Raw genomic sequence first — 24783 nt, 5'->3', positions numbered from 1 at the left:
TTGATTTGGCTCTGGATTGTTTTTATAAGGTTTAATTTACTTGTGAAAAATAGTTATTTATTGCATTGTTTTGATTGAGTTATGGTTGCAAAAATTAGCATTGAGCCATATTTTAGAATTTGACGACAGGAAACAAAGTCTTTAAATATTTGTTTTTGCTTGTTTGTTTCATTTATTGCTTTAGGGATAATGGCTTCTTCCTCCCTGAGTGGCCATGGTAGGAAATGACTCATGTCACTGTGGATGATGTCACTTCCTTACCTTTTATACCATAACCTCACACTGTAAAAATTAGAAAAATTGAACCATCAGTTTAAATAAATGCAGTCTCTGGGGAAAATCCGCTCACCAATTTAGAAAGTTGATCATTTTTGATAACGCATTCCCTCCTTTAAGGATAGCTGTGATAAAAGCTTAAAATTTTCCATTAGAATTAAGTAAAACGTTAACATGAAGAAGGGAAACTTTGAAACTTCATAAACAAGTAGTGAATGAGCGAGGTCACACCTAGTGGTGCTCTATACAGCATCAAGATATGTTGCTTTGGTGATACGTATCTAGAGATTGTTCTAGCTGTTCTTTTATCCGGAATACCAGAAAAGGAACCATCATAATCCCACAAGTTTCATATTTGCTAAATATTATGACATTGTTTATTTATGTCACGGATGATGCTTTCCATTCAAATGATAACAAGGTGCACCAAATCTGACCCAGATCCGACAGAAGTCACCACTGTTACGTGGCCTGCCTTTAGCGTTTCTCTTGGTATTAATGATGAGCAAAAGTGATACAAATTAATTGTGATAAATAAGCACAAAGAATACCCCAAAAAATAAAATGAAAAAACTTTGGCTTAGACAAAAAAAAAAAATCCAAAGTGATGTTTTTATTTGATTTTCAACAACTAGAGAAAAGTAGATCTCTTCATGCCAACATTATGATGGAGGGCTGATGATTTGGATTTTATGGATATATTGGTTACCCAGTTAAGTAGAGAATGCAACAAATTACTGCAATTAAACTATATAGATTTAGAAAGCCAAGTAACATAGTGTGCAATCAAGGTGGCTCATAGCAAAGTGGAGCAGTTTTGGGAAAAATAAAAGTGAAGAAGAAGAAGAAACATAAAATCAGCAAATGGAAGGAGTTCATCAGAAACAAACTACAGTTAATTTGTTAATGCAAAGGAGCAGAGAAGTGAAGTAAGATATTAAATTAGATACTAGAACCATCACAAATGAACCCAAAAGAAAGCACAGGTACCTTTGCTTACAGCGCATGAAGCAGTATATATACATACATATGTATGCGCTGAGGTCCAAAATCTGTGGACCTCAGCGCTTGTTATATTGAACAATTCTGTTCTAGGAACCAAAACACCTTTATCAGGATCATCATTCAGCACATACCAGGACAAGATAAGAGGAGAGAGAAAACGTACAACGCAGCTTTCCTTGCAATGCTCTGCAGAGGGAACTCTAAATGTCCCCAAGCAGCACTGCTTCCCCAGTTCCTGAATATATTTCTCATCTAATTTATAAATTGTTGTTTTCGGCACACAGGAAAACATAAGGCTTCCCCGAGACCATCCAGACAAAAAAACCTTGGTATGAAACTATTTCACCTGACTGTAGTGTGTTTATTTAATTTACAGCTTCAGATAATGCCATAATGTCATAAAACAGTGCTATATAAATAACCTGACAGTTGTATGGATGTCTATGTGATAAACATAAAGAGGAACAGTTAATGCACTTGCAGCTATGGCACTAGATCGGCTACTTAACAGACTGTTCCCAGGATGAACTCAGAGTTTAGCACAACTGCCTTTTTTTCCCCCTCGAACTTCTATCTGAATGTTTATAGTGAAGTTGAAAAACCATCAGCCTTTATATACGTCTACCTATTGATGCTTCTGAGGGTCGTGTAGGAACTGCACTTCAGAGATCAGCACCCAAAATGTTTTGGATGCAACTTGCAATGTCTCCACATTTCATTCTTTTGCCTTAACAACTGAAGCTTTTCTTTCTATGATGAAACTTTCAAATGTGTCAGATTTTAAGAGAAATAGATGTTATGTCTCAGAGGGACCTTGTCGCTCAAATTAACCTAAGAGGTCAGATGAATAAGGCCGTCTATCTTAAAAAGCACCACTGATGTGCAATTCTGAGAAATAGCAGCACAGGAATCAGTCAATGTTAATAGAAAAATTACAACCCTGAGTGTTTCAGTCTTACTAAACCCAGAATATTGATGTCTTCTGTCCTTGTATAGGAATGTTCATTAAAGATGCAAATACTTTCAGGAGGAATGTTTTCTACAATTGTACAGCACAATAATACTGATTATAATAGACTGTAGAACATCTGGGGAAAAGTTCATATTTTTCCGCATTATGGAAATGCAGTTTTAAGAAAGAATACTATACTAAAGGTGATTTTCAAAAACAATCATCTCATCTATGCCTCAAATTAAGATTGGTTTGATGAGGTAGAAAAAGTTAAAACACTAAAGACATGACGTGATAGCATGTTGAAATATATCTGAAATTACAGTAGTCAATTAACTCCTCCAAAAATACAATTTTGAATAAATATTTTCCGTAAAGTTTTACAAATGAGGATTTGGGAGGTCTGGAACTTTAGCGACCTCTAGTGGGAGAGTCAAATAAAGAGGAGGGTGGATCAAAAGCTGTTTTCCTAATTCCAGGAAAATAGATTTTAAAGAAAAGAAAAACATCACTTGAAATCTATGTAATTCACAAATAACCAACAGACCTTTTTTTTTTTTTTTACTTTTTTCGTACATTTTCATAACACTGACATTTTGAACAAATCTATGAAAGTAACCCATTTTAAAACATTATGAAATTCTTAGAGGCAGAAAATGCCCTAAAGGTTTCTATACTATTCTGGAAGACTTTACAGGCACCAAGTTAAAATGTAACAGCTGATGGTACCTGTTTTAGGTATGAAAGGAGGAGCTGCCAAGTATTTTTGGATCATCAGAGTGATAATGTAGATTACTTACATAAAGTTAAACTATTTTCTCCCCCTGGCTTTTACTCCTTGTTGGAAAAAAGTCTATCGAACAGAATAAAAAGGGTTCAGTCTCCTGCCACAATGTTTACTAGAGCCAATAAAACTATAAATATAACATGAAACATGCTCCTTTGTATAAGTCCAAGTATTTTTTTCATCTGCGGTCTGTCCTCTTATAACACTGATCTGGATGTTCATAATGCAGAAAACCTTTGCTTTTTTTATTTTATATTTTTGAAAAAATCTTTCACTCAAAGTTGATAGTTTTTTCAGAATTTGCAGGGTTTTTTTAGTCATACAAAACAAGATATTCAGCATATTTTCTACAATACAGCTGTAGAAAATATACTTTACAAGTATAATTTCTACAGCTCTGATTAACCCTTAACTTGTTTGTCCAAACAAGAGGCGTCACTTGCAGGTAAGATACTGCCTACCGTTAACCGCACCAATCCATACTGAATAAAAACATGCTTTAAAATGAGGTCAAAAAAGGGGAGATTAGAACAAAACAAACAGATAATTTTGTCTATTTGAAGGGGCCCAATGAAAAACACATACTGTACATTAATGACACCATAAATAAATAAATATGTGAAATCATTGTGTTGTTAGACACCCACATTTCTTAAAAAGGTTCAAATGATTACTCTTGTTGTGATTTAGTTGGAATTATTTCTACTTCCTGTTCACAACACAACACAACACAGAGGCTTTACACGTTTACTTTAAAAGGTCAGCAGCTGTTTGGTGCCTCAGGAACGTGATTTAAATTCCCCAACCACTGAAAATGACCAGACAGACAATGAGAGAGCATGAGACTTTGGACACGAGCGATGCTTTGAGTGTTGTGCAGATAAAAGATGTCATCAGACGGACGGTAAACCAAACAAACAAAAAACAAAAAAAACTGTCCTGCAGAGACCCTGCTGCAGAATGCAGCTGCACAAAGTACGGCGATAATAACAGCTAAACACACATAAGTGACAGAAAAGCAAAGACAACGGTAAACATGTCATCCCCTCATGAATAATGCAGCCAGCTTCACTGTAAGCTAAGAGGCAAAAAAGAAAAAAAACATGACCTGTCAGTGGTCATGCTTTATATCCCGCCTGCCAACCCTTTATTTTAACATTTATATTGTTTGTTTAAGCCGGGGTGTTTTCTGTTTTATAGATGTCGTAAATCACATGAGGCTGGGTATTTTTAGTGGCTTTAAAGCTGCTTGAAAGCTCGGTTTGTTCTAAAAACCTCACTCTAATAGAGTCATGTGATGTGTTGCTTTAAGCAGCAAAAAGCCCCATCACTGCTGGTACAAAATTAAAATTACACTGCAGACTGGGAATACCGGGCACTTCTGCACAGCTCTGGGAGGCATTCAGCCTCCTGAAGCTCCTGCAGCTTGACACATAAAGGTCAGTTTACATGTCATGGGGAGGAAACATGTGATGATGGTTAATCCCACTTTGACTTTGAAGGCTATAGGCTACAGAGGGAAAAAAATGCATTATTAAAAGTTAAGGTTTTGAGTTTCAAAAGATGGCTATTCAACAGAGTGGAGGAGTGTCTCTCGTGTGAAGTTGTTATTGGTTGCTTCAGGTTTAAACGAGTTCTTTACTCAGCCAAATGTTGGCCTTAAATAAATGCATAAATAAATGTTGCAGCATTTCTTTGATGGTTTTTATTTTATCTCTTCTTCTTCCTTTTATATCTCTATATCAGAATAGTATTTTTAACATCAGCAGTTTTACCCTCTGCAACCAAACCCTACACGGAGATCTGCACGTTCTGTCAGGGTTGAGCTGGATGCTTATATTGTCTATCGCTTTTGCTTCACTTCAACAATAGCATCAAATGGCTTGCATGTTTACAAGATCACGCATTCTTTGTTAGTCAACTTTTCTGAAGTTGCCATGGCCACATTTATGGACATGTGGTCCAATTGAGTCACCTTATTCACACTCCTCTTTTTAGCTTTTCTCTCAAATGTACTGTAGAGGTCAAGGCTTTGTGATGGCCACTCCAAAACATTGACTTTGTTGTCTTTAAGCTAATTTGTAAATAATTTGTTGGTCATTGTCCACAAGTCAATGTGAAGACAGTTAATACAGACAAATGTTTTTTGCTTCATCCGGCCCGTGTCTCAAAAGATTCTGAGAACATTTGCAAGCGATCATCTGTTTTTTATGTTGGGTTTTGAGCAAAGGTGTCCTCTTCTTCTCTGAGTTTGCTAAAGGATTCATTTGACTGCAGGCAGTCACACTCTTCGAGCGGCTTCAGTGAGCTTCTTTAAAGACTTTTGCTGCTGATCTGGGAATAATAGGTGTATTTTGAACTAAAACACATTAATCTAGGATCCAGAACCTGTCTCGATCCTGAAAAGTAGAATGACTGGAGAATCCATCCATTTTCTGTACACCCTTGTCCCTAGTGGGGTCGGAAGGGGTGCTGGTGCCTATCTCCAGCGAATGTTCTGGGCGAGAGGAGGGGTCACCCTGGACAGGTCGCCAGTCTGTCGCAGGGCAACACAGAGACAGACAGGACAAACAACCATGTACACACACAAGATTTAGAGACCAATTTATCTGACAGTCATGTTTTTGGACTATGGGAGGAAGCCAGAGAACCCGAAGAGAACCCACACATGCACAGGGAGAACATGCAAACTCCGTGCAGAAAGACTCCGGGCCGGAAATCGAACCTTCTTGCTGTGAGGCAACAGTGCTACCAACTGAGCCACTCTGCAGCCTGACTGGAGAATCTCTTACCAGTTATTTTGGCATATTTAGATTTAGATATCTGGGGATGATGGTCAATCCCATTTCCTCTTTGAAGTGTTGAGTAGAAAGAACACATTTTCAAGGTCTTGAAAAAGCTGTCGTTACCGGTTGCAGATAGTTAAGAATATTTATTTCTTGGGATGAACAGCTGCTTGATTGTTGGGATCCATCAATAAATGTTTCATCATAAAAACACAACAATACAAAGCTAATTATTAGAACTGATGGCAGTATTATATTAAAGACATAGATACTGCAGAAACGATTTATCATCTTAATATGTGTTTTTTTTTGTTTTTTTTACCATTTACAGCAAACGCAAACGGCTCTTATTGTGAATGTATGCAGGTAGTTTGAGTTTTTGCTATTGTCGCTAAAATATATGGCTTCAATAGGGATTTTATTTCTAAAAAGCAATGATGATATAAGGGTGCACCTAACTAGATTAAAATTATAATCCAATTATTATTTTAATCTGTTGAATTCAGCTACAGTGTGGTCTAATATTTTCTACATCATAAAATAGTAAAACACGCCCCTCTTATATCACTTGGGTTTTTTTTTAAAATCTAATTTTATGAAACAATAATAGGTTCGTAGTACGTTTGCTGACTGTATACCACTCCGAAAATCCTTCTTGTGGCAAATAAATGGACGTAAACCTGACTAGATGAGCACGTTCCAGGTTCAGGAAGAAGCGAATCACAGAAACATGTAAACAGCGTACCTGCAGCCAGCTCGGGGACGGCGGGTGAGAGCGCTCTTCCTGCTTTCAAAGTTCCCACGGCACTCGGGGGACCACCCAGCGGCGCCGAGCGAGCCTCCCATTGGCTGCTCGCTCCTCATTTGCATTAACGTCAGTAAAGGCTGTAGGTCAATCCTTGCGGGTGCTTTTATTGGATGTGCCGCTGTCAAGCAGTGCTGAAGAATTGGAAGGGCAAACGCCAGAAAAGGCAGAGACAAGACAAACATTAAAATCAGCATTATGTAGCTCGGTCCCGCCTTATGTCCGCTCGCGTCAAACTGAGATAATCCTGCCGTCACCGATTTTTAACATCTGAAACTTGTGGACACGGAGCGTGGATTTTTTTTTTTTTCCTTTCTTTTTTTTTTGAAGATTTTTTTTTCCTCCGAGTGTGTGTGTCTCTCTCTCTCCCTCTCTCTCTCTCTCAAGCGACTACATTCTCCAGAGGTGGTACCTCTTCATATTACAATCAAACAGCCTCTACATCTGTTTTTGTCAAGCTCCAGAATGAGAGGAAAAATCGCGGAGCCTGTAGCGAACTGCAGCCGGGTTTGGATCTCTTGAATCAGGCGGATCATCCTCCACCGGGGGAGCGGATGCCTGAATGGAGACTGCGAGCCATCCACCAGGATCTCCCCGCTTCCTAAATTGGTGAATTTGTGGGCTGACAAATGGAGTGTTCTGTCGGGCTGCATGGCCTTGTGTTTCACCGACGGTGTTTGACATGGGAGCGACTGACCAGAATAACACTCCGCAGTGTGAATATTTCAGCCTGTTGATGATGAGCCGCTCAGGACTGGAGCAAAGTGTCGTGAGAATCGCTTTTCTGGCCCGTGTGCTGAGCTGAAGTGGACAACCAGACTGTTGAAGAAGACCAAAAAAACAAACAAACAAACAAACAAAAAAAAGGCAATATTTTTCATGGCTCCGAGGTGGGGGAGGACGGATACACATGAAACCTTGGACATAAAAAATGGATAAAACTCATGCGTAAAGCTGATGAGGGAGGGGGGGGTCTCAGGCCTACTTGATAGCAGTAGTGAAGTTGATGGGTGGGTGGGGGGAGTGAGAAAATGATGATGTGGTACGAATTGAAGGCGAGAAGAAGAGCTGGAGTGAGGGATAAAATCCGTGGGGATCTTGGTAGCTGAAGAATAACGGAACCCAAGTTTCTCCAGGACAAGACAGCTGCTTTCATTGAAGCTCTCCAATTAACTTCATGTGAAAAACAGGGAGAGGAAATCAGCTTCCTGGTTGAGGGGTGGGTGGGTGGGTAGGGGGGGTTAGATAGATATTTTATTCATGCCTTATGTTGGAGCAACTGGAGAACCGGCTTTCCTGTGGCCTAGATGTTCTATACACACACACACACATATGCATTTGTAGAGAAACACATATTTTTGGAGAGAATTTTAACCTTTCGGAGGAAGAGTGGACCTTCAGAAACACACAGAGAGGACGAATGACACTCTTGTAGCCTCAAAAGTAACGCACTTGGAAAGAAAAGAAGAAAAAAAGGCTGAAGTGGGTTTGAAGCATGGGCTGTGCTTCAAGTATTCATATCTCTGATAGGGTGGTCTACCACAGTGGAAAAGAGTCTGAGGATTCCCACTCACCCCAGCAGACTAATACAACTCAGCATCAAGGAAATCCTGCCTCCGGACTACCCCTAAAACCCCCTAGCTGCAAGGTGAGAGAACCTACATTCATTGCATTCACAGAGACAGGAGAGCGTGTGTGTGAGAGAGATCGAGTCAGAAGAAGTTTGCTTTTGTGTGTGTGTGTGTGTGTGTGTGGGTGTGTGCGTGTGTGTATGTGTGTTTGTTTGTGTTATAGACAGTTGAGTTGTTCAGTCTTTATTCTGGAAAGGCAAAAAAAAAAAGAGTTTCTGTGCCGAAGGGACAAAAACAACCATGTCTGCAAACCACAGGAAGGACATTCTAGGAAAGAAAAAAAAAAGGCATCCAGGTGGTTACTCAGCTTGCACATGACTGAATCAACTTTACTTCACTTTATTTTGACTCTTTTCGAACTTGAAAACACAGTTTGGGATCTCAGAGGAAACGGGCCTTCATGCAATCTCTACGTTGTAGGCTCGTTTTTCTCCGACTCAACTATTGTTTTCTTTGTAGTTTCAGGAGGATGCAAACCATTGTTGCCGGGGGGTTTTTCTTTTTTTTTTTTTTTTTTGCAGACGATCTAAGCATACCTGACATGTGTGATCCCAACATGGGAGTAGAGCAGGGGTGTCAAACTCCAGTCCTCAATGGCCACTATCCTGCAGTTTTTACACGGGTCAAAATGCTGGAATGAAATGACTTGATTACCTCCTCCTTGTGTAGATAAATTCTCCAGAGCCTTGCTAATGACCTAATTATTCTATTCAGGTGTGGTGCAGCAGAGGCACATCTAAAAGTTGCAGGGCAGTGGCCCTCTAGGACTGGAGTTGGCCACCTGTGGAGTAGAGCATGGCCTGTTCAGGGCGGAAAGTCTAAGCAGAAAGCATCAACCTCTATCTTCAAAACACGGTTCTCGTTCAGCTGATGCACCTTTGGCCTCTGATTCACCTCTCTGCCAGTTGTGCTCTGTTTTAATAGGCCTTCATCCTCCACACTGAAAACAAATGGATTCAAAAGATTTCATGACTTAATAGCAAAATGTATGTGCCTGCTTGTATACATTGACAAAACACTTTGTATAGAGAAGATGTAGACGTTCTTAGGCTTTTCTTGTTGCTGTTTTCATGTTGCACTTGTCCGTCAAAATAGTGGAATATTTATTTTAAATAATAAGAAACAAGTTTTATTTTTCTAGGAACTACAAGTACAAGTAGCTCGCCTGCAATGCGATGAAGGGAAGCATCATTCCACCGAATAGAAACTGGGTAATTAGCCATTATAAGACTGAGAGCCGTCATTGTGTCTGTGGAAGAAAAGCAGTGATATTTCCTGGACAAAATCAAATCTAGCTTTTAATAATTACACTTTTGTAACCACAGGGATCTCTCTAACACAAAACACCTGTTTTGGGGCCTACCCCAAAAAAGTGTGACTTTGTGAAATTAGTTGCGCATTAAGGGGTCCTCTGACGAACTTCAGACTTCTCAAAAGGCTCTGTCAGGCCGTATTTTGTGGCCAAGTGTCACTGTAGGATACAGTGAGAAAGAAGTCTGTGTAACAGATGCCCCTACGTCAGGACAGCCCACTGTGTGCCTTTGATTGAATTAGTTCCCTGATTGAGTTAGACTAATGGTATACACATCTCCACCAGCTGGAAATGGTTAATCCCTGTCCTGTAAGGTGTCGTTTTTAACATCCTCTCAGTTTTTTAGCTGCCTCTACCCCCACCCCCACACCCTTTACGAAGAGAGATTCATATTCACCATAATACATGCAGGAAATCACATTACCATTGCTCTCATTACGAAAACCATGCGTCCATCGGCACACCGTGGCGACCAGGGTTTCAGTAATACAACCCCATGCTGCTGCCGTCTGCTTGAGCTCTTTTGATTCCCTTTCTTAAATGTGATCAGTAGCAGCCATTGATTGTTGTGGAATTGTTTGGCTGTGCCACATTTCCACATAAATGTAATAAGGCCTTTTGCAACACAATGTTACTGGAAAAGCACTTGGCGATATTATTGGACAGCTCAACAGATGGCGCAGCTGTTATATGGAGATACTACGAGGTGACGGCAGAAAACGCGTCTGAACTCTATGTCAGATTAGCAGAATCGTTGAAAGGTACATTTGATTATTTCTGTTTTTAATTTTAAAAATTTTCATCAAACTATTTGAATGACTATTCAGCAGATTTATCAGTAATGAGGACAATTAGTGCCTGGTGAGATACCTGGGGGTATCTCACGTTCATGTGTTAATTCCTATCGGTGGCGTTTTTAGCACCCAAGTGCATCTCTGGGGTTGCAATAATAATTCACATTCACATAGCTGGCAGGATCAGCAATAAGGTGCATAAATTTAGCGTGTTATGAGCATGAATTCACCAGAGTTGTGCTGATTCTTGGCGCACACGTAGTTATTTATTTTATTCTGGGAGAGAAGGCGACAGGGAGATGACATGTGCAGGCGCCTACAGTGTGAGAAAGATTCAATAGAAGTTTGGGAGTGTGATGTGAGTCTTTGTCAAGGGTACGTTACCATCTGTGCTGCTCTGGTGATGATAAGGCTCAAGAACAAGGTCCTGTGATAGTGGGCTTTTTTTCCCTTTAAGTGTGTGCGTGCGTGGGTGTGCGTGTGTGTTGGGCCGAACAGTCAGACAGCAAAAGACCTCAGCCAAACACAACACCATTTATCTGGCCTTGACTTTTCCAGTCGGATTGCCCCCACTCAAGGAAAGTTGGTCTCCTGCCTGAACAACAAATGTAGAATCAGCTTTACCGCTACCCTTAGTGTAAATGAGAGGGGTCAATGAAAGGTGTGGAGTTTACAAGTATCGAAGCTGTAAGACCTTCCCGCTTGATGTTTAACAGCTGATTTATTTTTGTAGTCTTGGCAGTTAAATAAAATACTTTTGGTTAAAGTGACACAAGTTCTCTCAGAGTGACAGTAAATTTATTACACACTTTATTGTCGGACGTGTCCTGCATTAGTGCCAAATATCTCTCTATTTATTCTTATTTTTATAATGAAAATCAAGTTTCTATTCAGTATGATACTTGACCTTAACTTTAACCTGAAAACACACCTGCACATGGTATGCAGTGTACGACACTGGTTTTCAGCATGAACACAAAAAAGAATGGGTCACATTGAAGTTTGTTGAGGCAACACAGATCACTGGACTCGAACAAAGGGTGTTATTTTTTTGCCTTCTTTCAGAAGTAGAAATGGAAAGAGAACAAAAGTGAGAAAGATTGCAGGGCAATGTGCCATCAAGTGTTAAACTGGGTCCAGATGGCTGAGGCGTGGGTTGATATTACTGAAAATGTCAAATTATTATTGTTATTATTTTTGACACATGCCATTCACTACCAAATGCTCTTCCTAAATCTTCCTTTTATCCTGACTACACCTTTAGCACCTGTTGGAGAAAAAAAGAGAAAAGAAGGTTGACATTACCGTATTTAACTGTAGGGTTGGTATATATGAGGGTGACCATTGTCTTCTCAGCCAGCATGATCTTGAAACGCCATCATAAAATAGAAATAGATGAGGTTGTTAAAAAGAAAAAAGAAAAATCACGGTTTGGTACATGAGTCAGATATGGTCTTTTTTGTTTTGGTCTGTACAGATACAGACCAACAGAAGAGCAAACAAATGTAAATGGTGGTGGTCAGAGGGCCATGGTGCTGCCGGTTCATGGCTACCTCACCTTTTGTCAGACTGCCCCAGGTGAAGACGCTTGTGGCTATGTTGTAGTAGCTTCCCATGATCAGTGAATGCGTGTGTAATAGGGTGAATGAATGAATGTAGTGTGGAGTGCAAATATTAGATTTTGTTTAACTTGTTTTGGCCAGGAAATAATTTACAAAGAAACAGTATGTATGACATAATTGTAGCATTATATGACCAATTGACATTTCCCACTTTAAGCATTAACGGAACCCTCCTCTGTAAACTGCTGATTATAGACAAGCAACTTGGTCTTTACCTGCCCTGGTGCCATCATTCCCAATCGTTCTTGCATTAGTTTGGTGTAGAGTGCTTGAAATAGTTTTTCAATAATTGTATGATATGGCATTTGGCTGAAAGCATTAGATATTTGTACAAGCCTTTCTGGATGAGAGTGACATATTCTTTGAAAATGACCTCTACCTATAACGGTTCTGTATGGATGCATTTGCAGTTACGCACCAATTAATCCAGATCAAACATTTATGATAACACATGATCTGTTTCAGATCAAGCCATTGTTCAGTGAAGCTAGAAACCTTGACTAATTACCGTATTTAATTAGTTTAGCTATATCTAAGCCATAATTCTGAGTTCATTTAACCCCCATAGGTGCCAAGGAACTCAAAGTTTATTCTTTTTTAGCTGGAAACCCTAAAATACTGCTTACTCAATATCCCAAAACAGAGTAATTTGATCTATCTCACTTTTTAAGAGTATGTAGCAGGTTATGATAATCCTTTGACCTGGGCAGTCTTACTGCATTTGTCAGGATTTCTCTCCCTCCGTGTCTGGATGCTTTCTCTGGCCAATCGTGTGCGTGTACGTGCGCGCGCGCGCACGAGCGAGGGCGTGTGTGTGTGTGTGTGTGTTTAGTCTAATTTGAGAGTCGTTGGGTAATTTATTCCAGACGAGGCCAAAGGCTTTGCATGGTGATGAATTAATCCACTGTGCTTTTTCTGCTGCCTGAGAAGATGCAGACTGATATTGGTTCTTTTCTTTCCCGCCTTATACAACTTTTTAAAGATCCGTCTCAATTTCATACTTGCATTGTATTACTTTTGCTTTTTGGATTTACTTTTTTAAGGTCAACTCATAAATTCACACTTAAGCTACAGCTGTTCTTAAAGTCTGACGTTTGTAGGTGGGTAGTTTTTTGTCACTACCGGAGCAGCTTCTCTTCGTGCACACATATATGTTCGACTTTCTCCGCAGATCTTGTTTTTGCAGTTGCTGAATGGATCAAATGATGAGCTGTGCTCCTCTGTTTATTGAAGATGTCATCAGTATAAAGTATGCAGTGGTTGTTTATGGCACTAACGCCTGGTACACTTCCGCTGCTGGCGTTTCCAGTTCTACTTGGACCAATTTCTAAAAGGTTAAATACGTGAAATAATAATAGGAATAAAGCTTAACTGGTTGGTTGTATAGTAGCTGGAAGTTGTCTTTATTTATCAGCATCAGTCTAGATTTTCTATAGAATGTGGCACATTCTTTAAAAAAAAGCTATCACAACCCTGGCATGTGACCTGGTGCCAAGTAAGGTTAATAATTTTATGTTCAAAAGGTGATCCAGATTTGCAGCAGGTTTGAACATTACTTTTCAAGCTGCTTGTAGAAAAATCTATCCTCTATATTATTTTACACATTCATTTAGTTTTAAAATCCTGCTACATTTACTGTCGCTGAGAAATTGCAGTTATTCATTCATTTTATTTTTTGCTGTTGCACTGACACACACAAAAAAATGAATGTGAACGTTTACAAAGTGAAGTATTATTGGTTCTATAGTTTCATGTTCTCAAAATCTAAATTTCTGTTGGAGTGTCAAACTTTATTTTTGTCTTTTGTTATTTTAAAATGTTTCCATTCTCATCTCTAAACCCTTGTAAATACTTGATTAAAAATCTGGTCAAATGTAGAATTCAGATGGGGCAGTGTGGGTCTGTTGGTACCGCACCAGATCTTTATCTTTCCTGAGATGGCAGAGGGGATCAGTGAACTTTTGTTGACTGGTGTTCCATGGATCTCGAGGAGGCTTAAATAAAGCTTGGTGGCCTGTCAGGCTTATAGTAGACTGGGGGAAACCCTGGTATTTGGTGTTCTCATCTCAGTTGAGATTGGAGTTCCCCAGAGCAGCTCCTTTTCTCAGATCCTATGTTGTGGTGTTCAAGGTTTAGTTGTGGAGAAGAAGGGATCTGATTTAGGAACCTCAAAGCCAGATAGTTGCTTTTTTTTTTTTTGCAGATAATGTGGTTCCGTTGGTTTCACCAGGCCATGTCTTTCTGCATGCACAGCTAACTGTGCAGTGGCTGGGATGTAAGTCATCCCCTTTAACTCTGAGACCAGGGGTCTTAACTGCAGAAAGGTAGACTTCTCCCTGTAGTTGAAATCTCTTCTTGTCATGTTCTCGGGTGATAGTTGGACAAAGTGGATAATTGTTGGACAAAATGGAGATTGGGACCCCCTCTGCAGAAATATTAGCACTGCTCCGGTCTGTCATTGTGAAGAAAGAGCGGAACCAACGTTCTGCCAGTGTTTCAATCGGGCATGTTTCATTTGGAGGGGACTCTAGGGCAGACCCAGAACACACTGGAGAGGTCATATATCCCTTCTAGCCTCAGAATGCTTATCGATCCCCCGCAATTTGCTGGAGAGTGTCTCTTGGGATAAGAATTTCTTGGTTTGCCTGGTTTTCCTTCTAAACCTGTTAACCTGATTTTGGATAAACTAGAGGATAGAAACAGACAGGAACATTATAAACATTATGTAGTCTGCCAGTGTTTTGATGAATAAAATGGTCCCCTGTATTCAAAGGCAATTTATGTTTATGAAGTTCAAGTGTTGCTGACCACATGTGTAGCTGCTCAGGTGCGAGCAATTCTGATTATTTTTCTAAAATTGCAAATGTCTACACTTAGTTGGTCATCTCACTGCACTTATTTAAATCAGCTGCAAAGTAGGACTCAACAGTAGTCCTGTGGAACCATAATAACAACAGTCTTCATATTGTACAACTTCATATGATGATAGTTGTATAATAGTGCTGGTTACAGTAAAACCATTTTTACCATAATTTTATTTTATTGTTCTTAGACATGATGGATTCAATTTACAAGGATATGGCCAACTTTCAATTCAATGTTATAAAAATAAACTCTGCAAATTGCTTGAGTACTGCTTTGGAAAACATGTCCATTGTAACGGGCTTCATTTGGACAAGTGTCTCTGCATTTGCTTGCTCCTTTAGAGTGTCTGCAAGGGCAATAAGTGAGGCGGAAAAGGGCTAATTTTTTTCTGCCTTGTCATTTATCTCCACTGGGACATGAGCAGAAGGAGTTGAGAGGAAGCAAGATGGGGCCCTGGGAGTGCCCACACTCCACTGATTGATGTGAAGGAGCTTATCTCGCTTGTTTGTACATGAGACGTCCAAGAGTTCACAGTTGAATGTTTCACACTAGCATTAATACATTTTCTTTCCCAGAACCCAGTCTACTCAATAGGCTGTCTCCATTGACAGAGCGAGTCATCTTAGTATAACATGATAAATGCCTTTTGTCACCCTGAGTCTAGATAAAGTGGGTCTCTTTATCTCAAAGCCCTTGTTCACTTGTTGGGTACCAACTTGTTGAATGTACTTACAAAACAGACCCTCCCATTGTTTCCTGAACTGGTCTTAACAAATATTGCCTCATTCAAAGCTTCTGCTCCCCCCTCCAGGTTAAGAATTTAGTATTATAAGGTCAGCATGTGATAGATTCATGAGATTACTGAAATGGTATTCTTCCAAAACAAGACACTCCAAGTGTTTACTTTGCACCAGCACTGTCTGTTCGAGCTCACAGGATCAGCCACAGCATTAAAACCAAACAGGTTACACAGTGTACGGCTACTAAAGAAGACAGTTTGAATCAGGGAGGGAGTCCTGTGTGTAAGCATTGCCAGATCAACATCATCGTAAGATAATCAATCATCACAATGGAACATTTTGGGTTCTTGGAGTCACTGGACTAACTAAAAGTCTTTCATTTCTTTCGGTTTATTGTATGGACAGGAAGTTGTTCCTGTGTCATATCTGGAATATGAGTGGGTATAGTACTGGTGGAGGGGCCACGACTGTTGGGTACAATCACAACATTTCACAAAAGTTTGTGTTGTGTTTTCCACCGGAGTAAAGACATTTACCTCAGAATGTGGTCAAAGACTACTTTGACCATGTTCCAGTTACAAGTTGATTATTTACTCAAAATGAGGTAAAAAAAAAAATTATTCCAGCGCCACTGGTGTCACTAGGCCTATTTTAGAGGGATTAAGCTTCCCTAAAATATGCTCATACCACCCTAAATAATTTGGTGGTTTTTATTCTATGTTTTATGTTATATATAAGCAGCTGATAAATGTAGAATATTTTATGTTGCCTAATGTTTGGGGATTTTTCTCATCGAGAGTGTTACATTAAAATAAATCCCCTTGTTTGATTCGCACAGCCTCAGTCACCGATTCACCTCCTCCTGTCTTTTGGTTAAATAAGATAATAAACAAAACTGATTTACGTATTTCAGGCAAAGTATTCACTTTTTTTATTTGATATTATTAAATTATTTAGTAAAGTTTATTTATCGCTCTATGTGTTTCAAGTGTTTTTAATCGCTTTTACCTTTACCAAAATAGAAATTCCTTTTTTCTGCTATCCAAATCACACAAAACCAAATATGCAAATTAGACAATGACGTCATCTAGCTACTTTAACCAATAAGCTGCTTTTCTTGGTGAGGACTTGACAACAGTGCAGCAGGTCAGGAGAATTTTTCTGAGCAATGGATATTCGAAAGATTTTCAAGAAAGTAAGTATTAATCATCACTGCTGGCAGTAACAATGCGTTAGTTTCAGTCCCCAGCTAACGGCATAAAGGACCACGTAATAAACGAGCCAGATGCTCCCGGTTTGACAAATAAAAACTTACACTCTCCGTACGAGATAAAGTTAGTTCCTGCTCTAAAAGATCGTTGCTACTTCGCTAACTAGTTCGTCTACTAAAAGTCTTGGTTGTTCAGTATTTCCTAATGGAGAATCATATATTTTTTTCACTTTGTACATGCGTGCTTGCACACCGTGAAACGGGATCTGAGCTCATTGTAGGACTGCCACCCGTCCTGTTCAATATGGAGTCGTCCTTTATTTGGCAGTTAAATGTTGCGTTCAGTATAGAACAGACGGTATTTGTTCCGTATTTGATTATATGTATATATAAATGTTCAATAGACAATGACCAAAATAAAACACATTGAATATTAAAGCCGACAAAATTGTCGCAGCGGGACCTACGAACGGTCCACGGGCCTTGGTTTTTTCGCTGCTGTGACGGTTGCCTAGAGACCGACGTGACGCAGCCGAAGTGAGCTGCCCTTAAAAAAACCTGCGTTTTGTTTTTTTGTTTTTTAAATGTCCACCCATACCTCTTGGGAGCGAGAACTCTTGTAAAGATACAGACGTGAGTGGGAAGATGGGCTGAACAGTGTCGGTGAGGATGAATACAAGGCATTAAAACAAACAAAAAAGATGGCGGCGATATTCAGTGGCGCGCCGTGGCTCTCATATCGTAAAAGCTCAGAAGAGCCAGGCATCGATTCGGTGTGACGTCTTCATTTCTCGGTCGTCTGCTGAGGCTGATTTTCACAGAACATAATGTTCTGATTGAATCGCTGAAACAGAAAACCGCAATTAAGCAAACTGTGGTTTGCTTAATTGTTTAGGATGTTGAGTTTGAATAATGATTTATTTAGTATATAAATGGTATTAGCACATAATATAAGTGACAATTTAAGGAATATATCATGCTAATAGATTAAAAATAAAGAGATAAATATTATGAAGGAAAACATTTTTAAAAAAATGTTTATACAGTTTCTAGATTAGAAATGTGACTGTGCTTTCTGTGTTTCTGTTTTATTTAGTGAGGGAGTGGGAGTAGTTCTTCTGCAACACACTTTGTATTTTTACTGGAGTACAATTTTTGATTACTCTGCCCACTGTGAGCGTCTTCACTGAATAGAAAAAAAATTGCTCCCCTCAAAAATGAACCAGACACAAACCCACAGTCCATGGACGGTTCTAGACACAGACCAGTACTAAAATACTAAATACATTTTTAATGTTGGTATTCACTGGCAACAAAACCACAGCTCGCTGTTCCTTTAGATAGATCAATAAACTCTTTTGCCTTCACAATTTTACTTTTGCCATGAATTCAAAATGAAGGTGGCAAACCTAGCCCACTCGGTATAAATATGGCCTTGAACTAGCTTCCAACTAATTCTATTTGCATGGATTATTATTTAAAATTAGACTTTAAATACCAGAATTTCCACATTACTTTATATTTTTGATTGTCTGATGACATAAATTTGAACTATTAAATCGGATCAGCTGCTCAGTACTTGAGCACCCATTTTATCAAATATGTGTTTTAGGCTCGTTTAATTGCTTGGACAGTTACTTTCTACTTCTGTTTGAGTAAAAATATGTTGAAGTTGTACTACTCTTACCAGAGTAGCAAATGATTGCTTTCTTGATCACTCTTTTACAAGACAAGCATATAAAAAAAAAAGCAGACCCCTGCTGAGGCCACCCCACCCCATAAGAGGCGGGCAACTCAGGCCGAGGTGGTGATGGCCTTGAGGAGCTGTAGTGAGCTTCTGTTATTTTCATTTCTAAAAGGTGGCGACCCTCGCTCCGTCACTTCACATTATGGCCACTTGATGATTATAATAGCAATAATATGTAATAATAGCAATAATGATGATAATAATAACAGTAATGACTTAACCATCCCTATGGACCTGTAGGAGTCAGGACAGAAGAAAACAGAGAAGGACTCAGGACGCAAGAAAATAGAATCGGAGAGTGGAGAAACCACATGTGGACAGGTGAGTGTAAGTCCAGAAGTCTCTATTGCTGGGATAGGGTTAGACTAGCCTCCAAGTACCTGATGGTTGGTGGTATGGTCTAAATATAGAGACAATATTTGCTAAAGTTGCTTAAAAATGGAGTTTTGGGTTTTTAAAATCAATACATTATTTGCCCTTGAGTTTTAATACTGTTAAAAATAACAATATTAAAATAAATATAATAGAATTGCCATTGTCTTATGGACCACGACATTATAAAAGTGCCCTTATTTTCTCAATAAAATAGCTAAAATATGCTTAAAAAAAACCTTCATACACACATTCATGTCAGGTACAGGCATTGTGTTTGATTGCATTAAGTCTGTTGTTTATTTGGGGTTTGTTTTTGCTGTGGAGGCTTGAAACAATTACAAAAACAATGTGATCAGCGAAAAAAAAAAATTAAAACTACCTTGCAGCATTCAGTGTAGGGTTTTTCTTTCTCTCTTCAAATCTAAAGACATTTTAAGAACTAGGACTTCACCTGTAAAAACGTTCCCTCGCAGAAGAAACCTTTACAACTGATAAGCAGGCGCCTCAGCTACCAATATTAGCTTCCTTTTACTTCTCTTTCATGTGGATGCTATTGTAAACAGAGTGAAATCCACTTGAATATTTGAAGAAAATCCACATTTATTAGATTGAATTCACATAATAAATTCCACAGTGATCGTATTCCGCATTTCTGAGCAAACAGATTCCTCGCTTAGTTTTTGAGAACAGACAGCAGCTGATTGGCTCTAACGTCATCCACTTCGCATACAATAAACCCATTGTTTGTGCTTTTCATTTACGTAACGCTCATAAGAATCATACAAAGCAATGTTTTTTTTATACTCTTAAGGTCATAAATTTTATCTCAGAAAAAACAAATGTTTTCACTCACACCTCAGATCAGGTTTTGGCCTCGTAGCTAAACAATAAGTGCGTTCAGACGAGTTTCTCTTCATTCAAACAAGTTTGTCTTCTTTCTCACCTTTTCCGACTTTTGTTCGTTTTGACTCCTGCTTCAGTTAAGCGCGTAACTAAAACAGCATCGAGATTCTTGACCGTAAACAGAAGTGTAGTTACCCAGCACATTTCACCACAATATCAAAACAGAGAGACATAGGAATTTACCCTCAATTTATAAGATTGATTAAAATTTTTGGTTTTAGCTCAGTCAGTTTCCAGTTTGGTCTGATGATTTATATACATATATACAGTATATATATATATATATATATAAATAAATGCCTGAAGACATGTCCAAAGCATAACACATGATTGAGAAAGTCTGTTGGAAGGGAGATCTAGGCGAGCAGCAAACATTTTAGTGGAAACTAAGAGACGACTACATGCCCCATTAAGAATGATGACATGCAAGGGAGATGCAATGGAAGATAGAAGACTGCTTTTATGCGTTTGTTACTGTGTTGAAGAGCAAGTCCAAAGCATTCCTGCCTGACTATGAGAAGCACCTGTTGCACCAGACGGATTACATTCCTCACAGGTCACTCATTTGGACTGTATGCAGTTCAACCAGTATAGCTGCTTGTAGCCATATGAAATACAGTATATCTTAGCATATTTTCCTCAGCTTTGTTCAGATTTATTGACATCTGTTGGCAATTATGTTTCCACAAACGCAGCTGTGTCCCGTTGTTTCTCTTCTAAATAATTACATTCAAAGAAACAAAACATGAATTGAAGGATCTTTGCATCCGTTTTGAGTTTTTTCCCCAAAAGCTGTTTTATATCTGTAATTATTTAGACCAGGGGTGTCAAACTCCAGTCCTCAAGGGCCACCGTCCTGCAGTTTTTAGATGTGCCACAGGTACAAAACACTAGAATGAAATGGCTTAATTACCTCCTCCTTGTGTAGATCAGTTCTCCAGAGCCATGCTAATGACCTAATTATTCTGTTCAGATGTGGTGCAGCAGAGGCACATCTAAAAGTTGCAGGGCAGTGGCTCTCCAGGACTGGAGTTTGACACCTGTGATTTAGACCTTGTACTGTGTGCAGGCAATAAGCAATCAACCAGTAAATCAATTAATTGCATGATAAATTAAAACAAGCTCAATAATTTGCAGTAGCATGATTCATAGTTTTTCTCTTTCCTCTGTAAGGAAAACTAGATGTCAAAAGTCTTCAGTGTGGCGCTTGGTCTTCACCTCGTTTTGGAGGACAAGGTGGAGACGTGTTATTTGTTGTTTCTGTTTTTTTATTTATTGAAGATATTTAAAATGTCTTCCAGTTCCAGTGTTCAACGTTCATTAGAATTTAAAGTTATTGATCTCTGAGAATGTGTTCTCACCATTATACTGTATTACTTTAAAATGATCTTGAAAGAACAATATTATTGTTCATAGCAATAGCTCTTGGGACAATTTCTCGTATAGCAGACTTTGTTATAGTTATTTGTATTTGATTAAACGTTAAGGTAGCGGTGAGCACACAATTGTGACAATGTTCTGACTGTAAGCAAATAACTTCAGCAGGTTTACTCACTGGCGGAAGATCTTAGGAATAAGATCTTCCACTAGATCTAAAGTAAATTCGCTTTTAATGCATCATATTATCTTCTTTTTTTTTACATTACTTGGCTTCACACCCCTTGGACTTTTTCACGCTATAAATTTTAAGGTTTTTGTGCCAGTTGGTGTGATAGCCCAACATGAAATGATGTGTAATTATTTAGTGGAATGAAAATGATACATGATTTTAACTTCATTTAGCCCATCATCTCAATATGAAAATAGCATGGCTCAACTGTGAACTTACCAAGACTTGGCCGTCTGCCTGAACTGACAGGCTGAGCAAAGGGAGTGTTAATCGGAGAAGTAGCCATGGGAACTCCGGAGGACTGCAGAGGTCCAAAGCGCCGGTTAGAGATTGACAGTACAGGCATCAGTCATGCGCTCTGCAAAGCTGGCGTTTTTTTGAAGCGTGCCAAAAAGAAAATCATTTTTTAAAAGAACACACAACTAGCATGGTCTTATAATGGCCCAGTCAAAGTCCAGACCTAAATTCAATTGAGAATTTGTGACACAACTTAGAAATTGCTGTTCACTAACACTTGACACCTAATCCAAGTGCGGCCTAGATGGTTAAGGAGACTTGAAAATTAAACCTGTAGACAATACTGGTAGCAACAGACCCCAAGTCACTTAATTGCAGGGAACATTGATTCTGCTAACTGTTGACTTTGGTCAACTTGATACTTATGCCACACTTTTCCTCCCAATCCATAAACATGTCTTTTGGTTTGACTGGTGTGTGCTTGTTATTGAGATAGTCACTGGCCTCTCTGCAACCTTGCAAGGATAAACGGTATAGTGGATGGATGGATTTAGTGTTGGTCAGTAATGTAAAATTCCAATAACTGCTCAGCATTACGGTTTGTGCTTTAACTTAACTAAATGTGAAAAACTTCAGAATGTATCATGCAGGCAGGTATTGCCATCTTCAGACTTGAGAGGCTGGTGTCTAGTTAATAAGCCGTGCTATTTGTGTGACCGGAGGATCTACGCTTGGCTATCTTTGTTAAATTTGACTTGTTTAAGAAACTTGAGAAAAAATAGGCGGCGCACTTGGTAACGCTACTCGTTATGACCTATGAAAGTCCTGCATCGTCTCCGGCATCTTAATCAAAGGATTATAAACCACAGGCAGTGTAAGATTTAGATTTTTATTTTCGTTTTACGGCTCATGAAACGATTAATTTAGACTCCAGAAATAGGCCCGGGGCGTGTAGAAATTATCAGTTGTCAAAAGTTGATTTACCTGGAATTCAGAGAAGGTGATAACTAGGATGATGCAGTGTGAATTACAACCTGAATGAGGAAGCATTGCACATGCAAAATAAATATAAAACATCAGGCAACATTGTAAATCTTGAGATCTCCGCTTAACAATAAACATGAAGTGAAGATTAACAGACATTTGTTTATCAATATGGCTTGCCGTTCACATTATGACAGTTTCTTTTTCTATTTCTCTTAAGCAATGTGTATGGATTTGTTGAAAAGGGTCGCCCTCACAGTACTTGAAGTGCCATTAGTTCACACTCAACATGTCTGTCTTATACACTGCCTGGCCAAAAAAAAAGTCGCCACCTGAATTTAACTAAGCAAATGGGTACAAGCCTCCTATTGGATAAGTACTGCATAGGCGATTATCTTTCAGCTGGCAACAAGTTATTTAACCCCAGCTGATGCAATGAGTAACTCCTCATTTCTTAAACAACCATGGCAAAAGACACATCCTGTGGTCATGGAAAAGACGTTAGTCTGTTTAAGAAGGGTCAAATCATTGGCATGCATCAAGCAGAGAAAACATCTAAGGAGATTGCAGAAACTACTAGAATTGGGTTAAGAACTGTCCAACGCATCATTAAAAACTGGAAGGATGGTGGGGAACCATCGTCTTCCAGGAAGAAATGTGGTCGGAAAAAAATCCTGAATGATCGTGATCGGCGATTACTTAAACGTTTGGTCAAATCAAATCGAAGAAAAACAACAGCAGAACTCAGGAGTATGTTTAATTGTGAACGCAAAAGCATTTCCACACGCACAATGCGAAGGGATCTCGAGGGGTTGGGATTGAACAGCTGTGTAGCCGTAAGAAAACCTCTAATCAGTAAGGCTAACCAGAAAAAAAGGCTTCAGTTGCTAGGGAGCATAAAGATTGGACTCTGGAGGAATGGAAGAGGGTCATGTGGTCTGATGAGTCCAGATTTACCCTGTTCCAGAGTGATGGGTGCATCAGGGTAAGAAGAGAGGCAGGTGAAGTGATGCACCCATCATGCCTAGTGCCTACTGTACAAGCCTGTGGGGGCAGTGCTATGATCTGGGGTTGCTGCAGTTGGTCAGGTCTAGGTTCAGCAACATTGTGTGCCCAAAGAATGAGGTCAGCTGACTACCTGAATATACTGAATGACCAGGTTATTCCATCAATGGATTTTGTCTTCCCAAATGGAACGGGCATATTCCAAGATGACAATGCCAGGATTCATCGGGCTCACATTGTGAAAGAGTGGTTCAGGGAGCATGAGACATCTTTTTCACACATGGATTGGCCACCACAGAGTCCAGACCTTAACCCCATTGAGAATCTTTGGGATGTGCTGGAGAAGGCTTTGCGCAGTGGTCAGACTCTCCCATCATCAATACAAGATCTTGGTGAAAGATTAATGCAACACTGGATGGAAATAAATCTTGTGACACTGCAGAAGCTTATTGCAACAATGCCACAGCGAATGCGGGCTGTAATCAAAGCTAAAGGCGGTCCAACAAAATATTAGAGAGTGTGACCATTTTTTGGTGGCGACTTTTTTTTTGGCCAGGCAGTGTATTTGGCCATTTGGATGGCCTCTAAATGCTTTTGGCAACCACAGTTAGTGTTTGAGAAGCAAAAGCTTAGAAACGGTAATAATGGTGGGAAAAAAGAGGAGAAAGGAAAATGTAGATTCATCATAACTGATATTACCACCACCATATTCAGCATTTTAATATAAACCAGTTTGTTTTTAACTAAATCAAATTTGTTTTACTTTGTTACAAGCTCAACAAAACAGGGTTATAAAATCCTAAAACAGGCATTTTATTGCTGCAAACTATGTAACAGCTAACTGAATACATGTATCCAGAGAGAACTCCTTTGAATTTCATTATTTAGCATTTCCAACAATGCCTCCATTAATTGTATAAAAGTTGAGTTGTGTTTGAATTTGACTATGTGATCATTTGGTTTCACAAAAAAAAAAAAAATTAAAAAATCATATTTTTATTGGAAAATAGAATCTTTTTTAAAACTTCATGGTCATGCGTGTTTGTGTATGCACAAAGTTCCTGAGCCAACGCTGGCGTGCAGTCACACTCAGACTTGCATTTGTCTGAGTGTGTGTATCAAGTATGGTTTGTGTGCC

The 24783-nt window shown here is 39.2% G+C and overlaps 1 protein-coding gene across 3 annotated transcripts in view; it reads left to right on the top strand.

Annotated features, from left to right (window-relative positions):
• The first annotated feature begins 6704 nt into the window (after positions 1-6704).
• pde8a (phosphodiesterase 8A) overlaps positions 6705-24783 on the top strand; it is a 60918-nt gene continuing 42839 nt past the window's right edge. The window contains exons 1-2 of one of the 3 annotated variants that reach the window (XM_032559877.1): positions 8151-8259; positions 14174-14294. Coding sequence is in view for 2 of the 3 variants with exons in the window: in XM_032559875.1 (XP_032415766.1) it covers positions 8107-8259 (153 nt within the window). In the remaining variant the exon portion in view is untranslated. Of the gene's footprint in view, positions 8260-14173; positions 14295-24783 lie in introns of all 3 variants that reach the window. The other 2 variants (XM_032559875.1, XM_032559876.1) reach the window with 2 other exon arrangements.

The sequence above is a fragment of the Xiphophorus hellerii genome, chromosome 4 (assembly GCF_003331165.1).
Source record: "Xiphophorus hellerii strain 12219 chromosome 4, Xiphophorus_hellerii-4.1, whole genome shotgun sequence".
Taxonomy (NCBI): Eukaryota; Metazoa; Chordata; class Actinopteri; order Cyprinodontiformes; family Poeciliidae; genus Xiphophorus; species Xiphophorus hellerii.
Note: the sequence above shows the minus strand (reverse complement) of the source record. Positions and strands in the feature narration are given on the sequence as shown.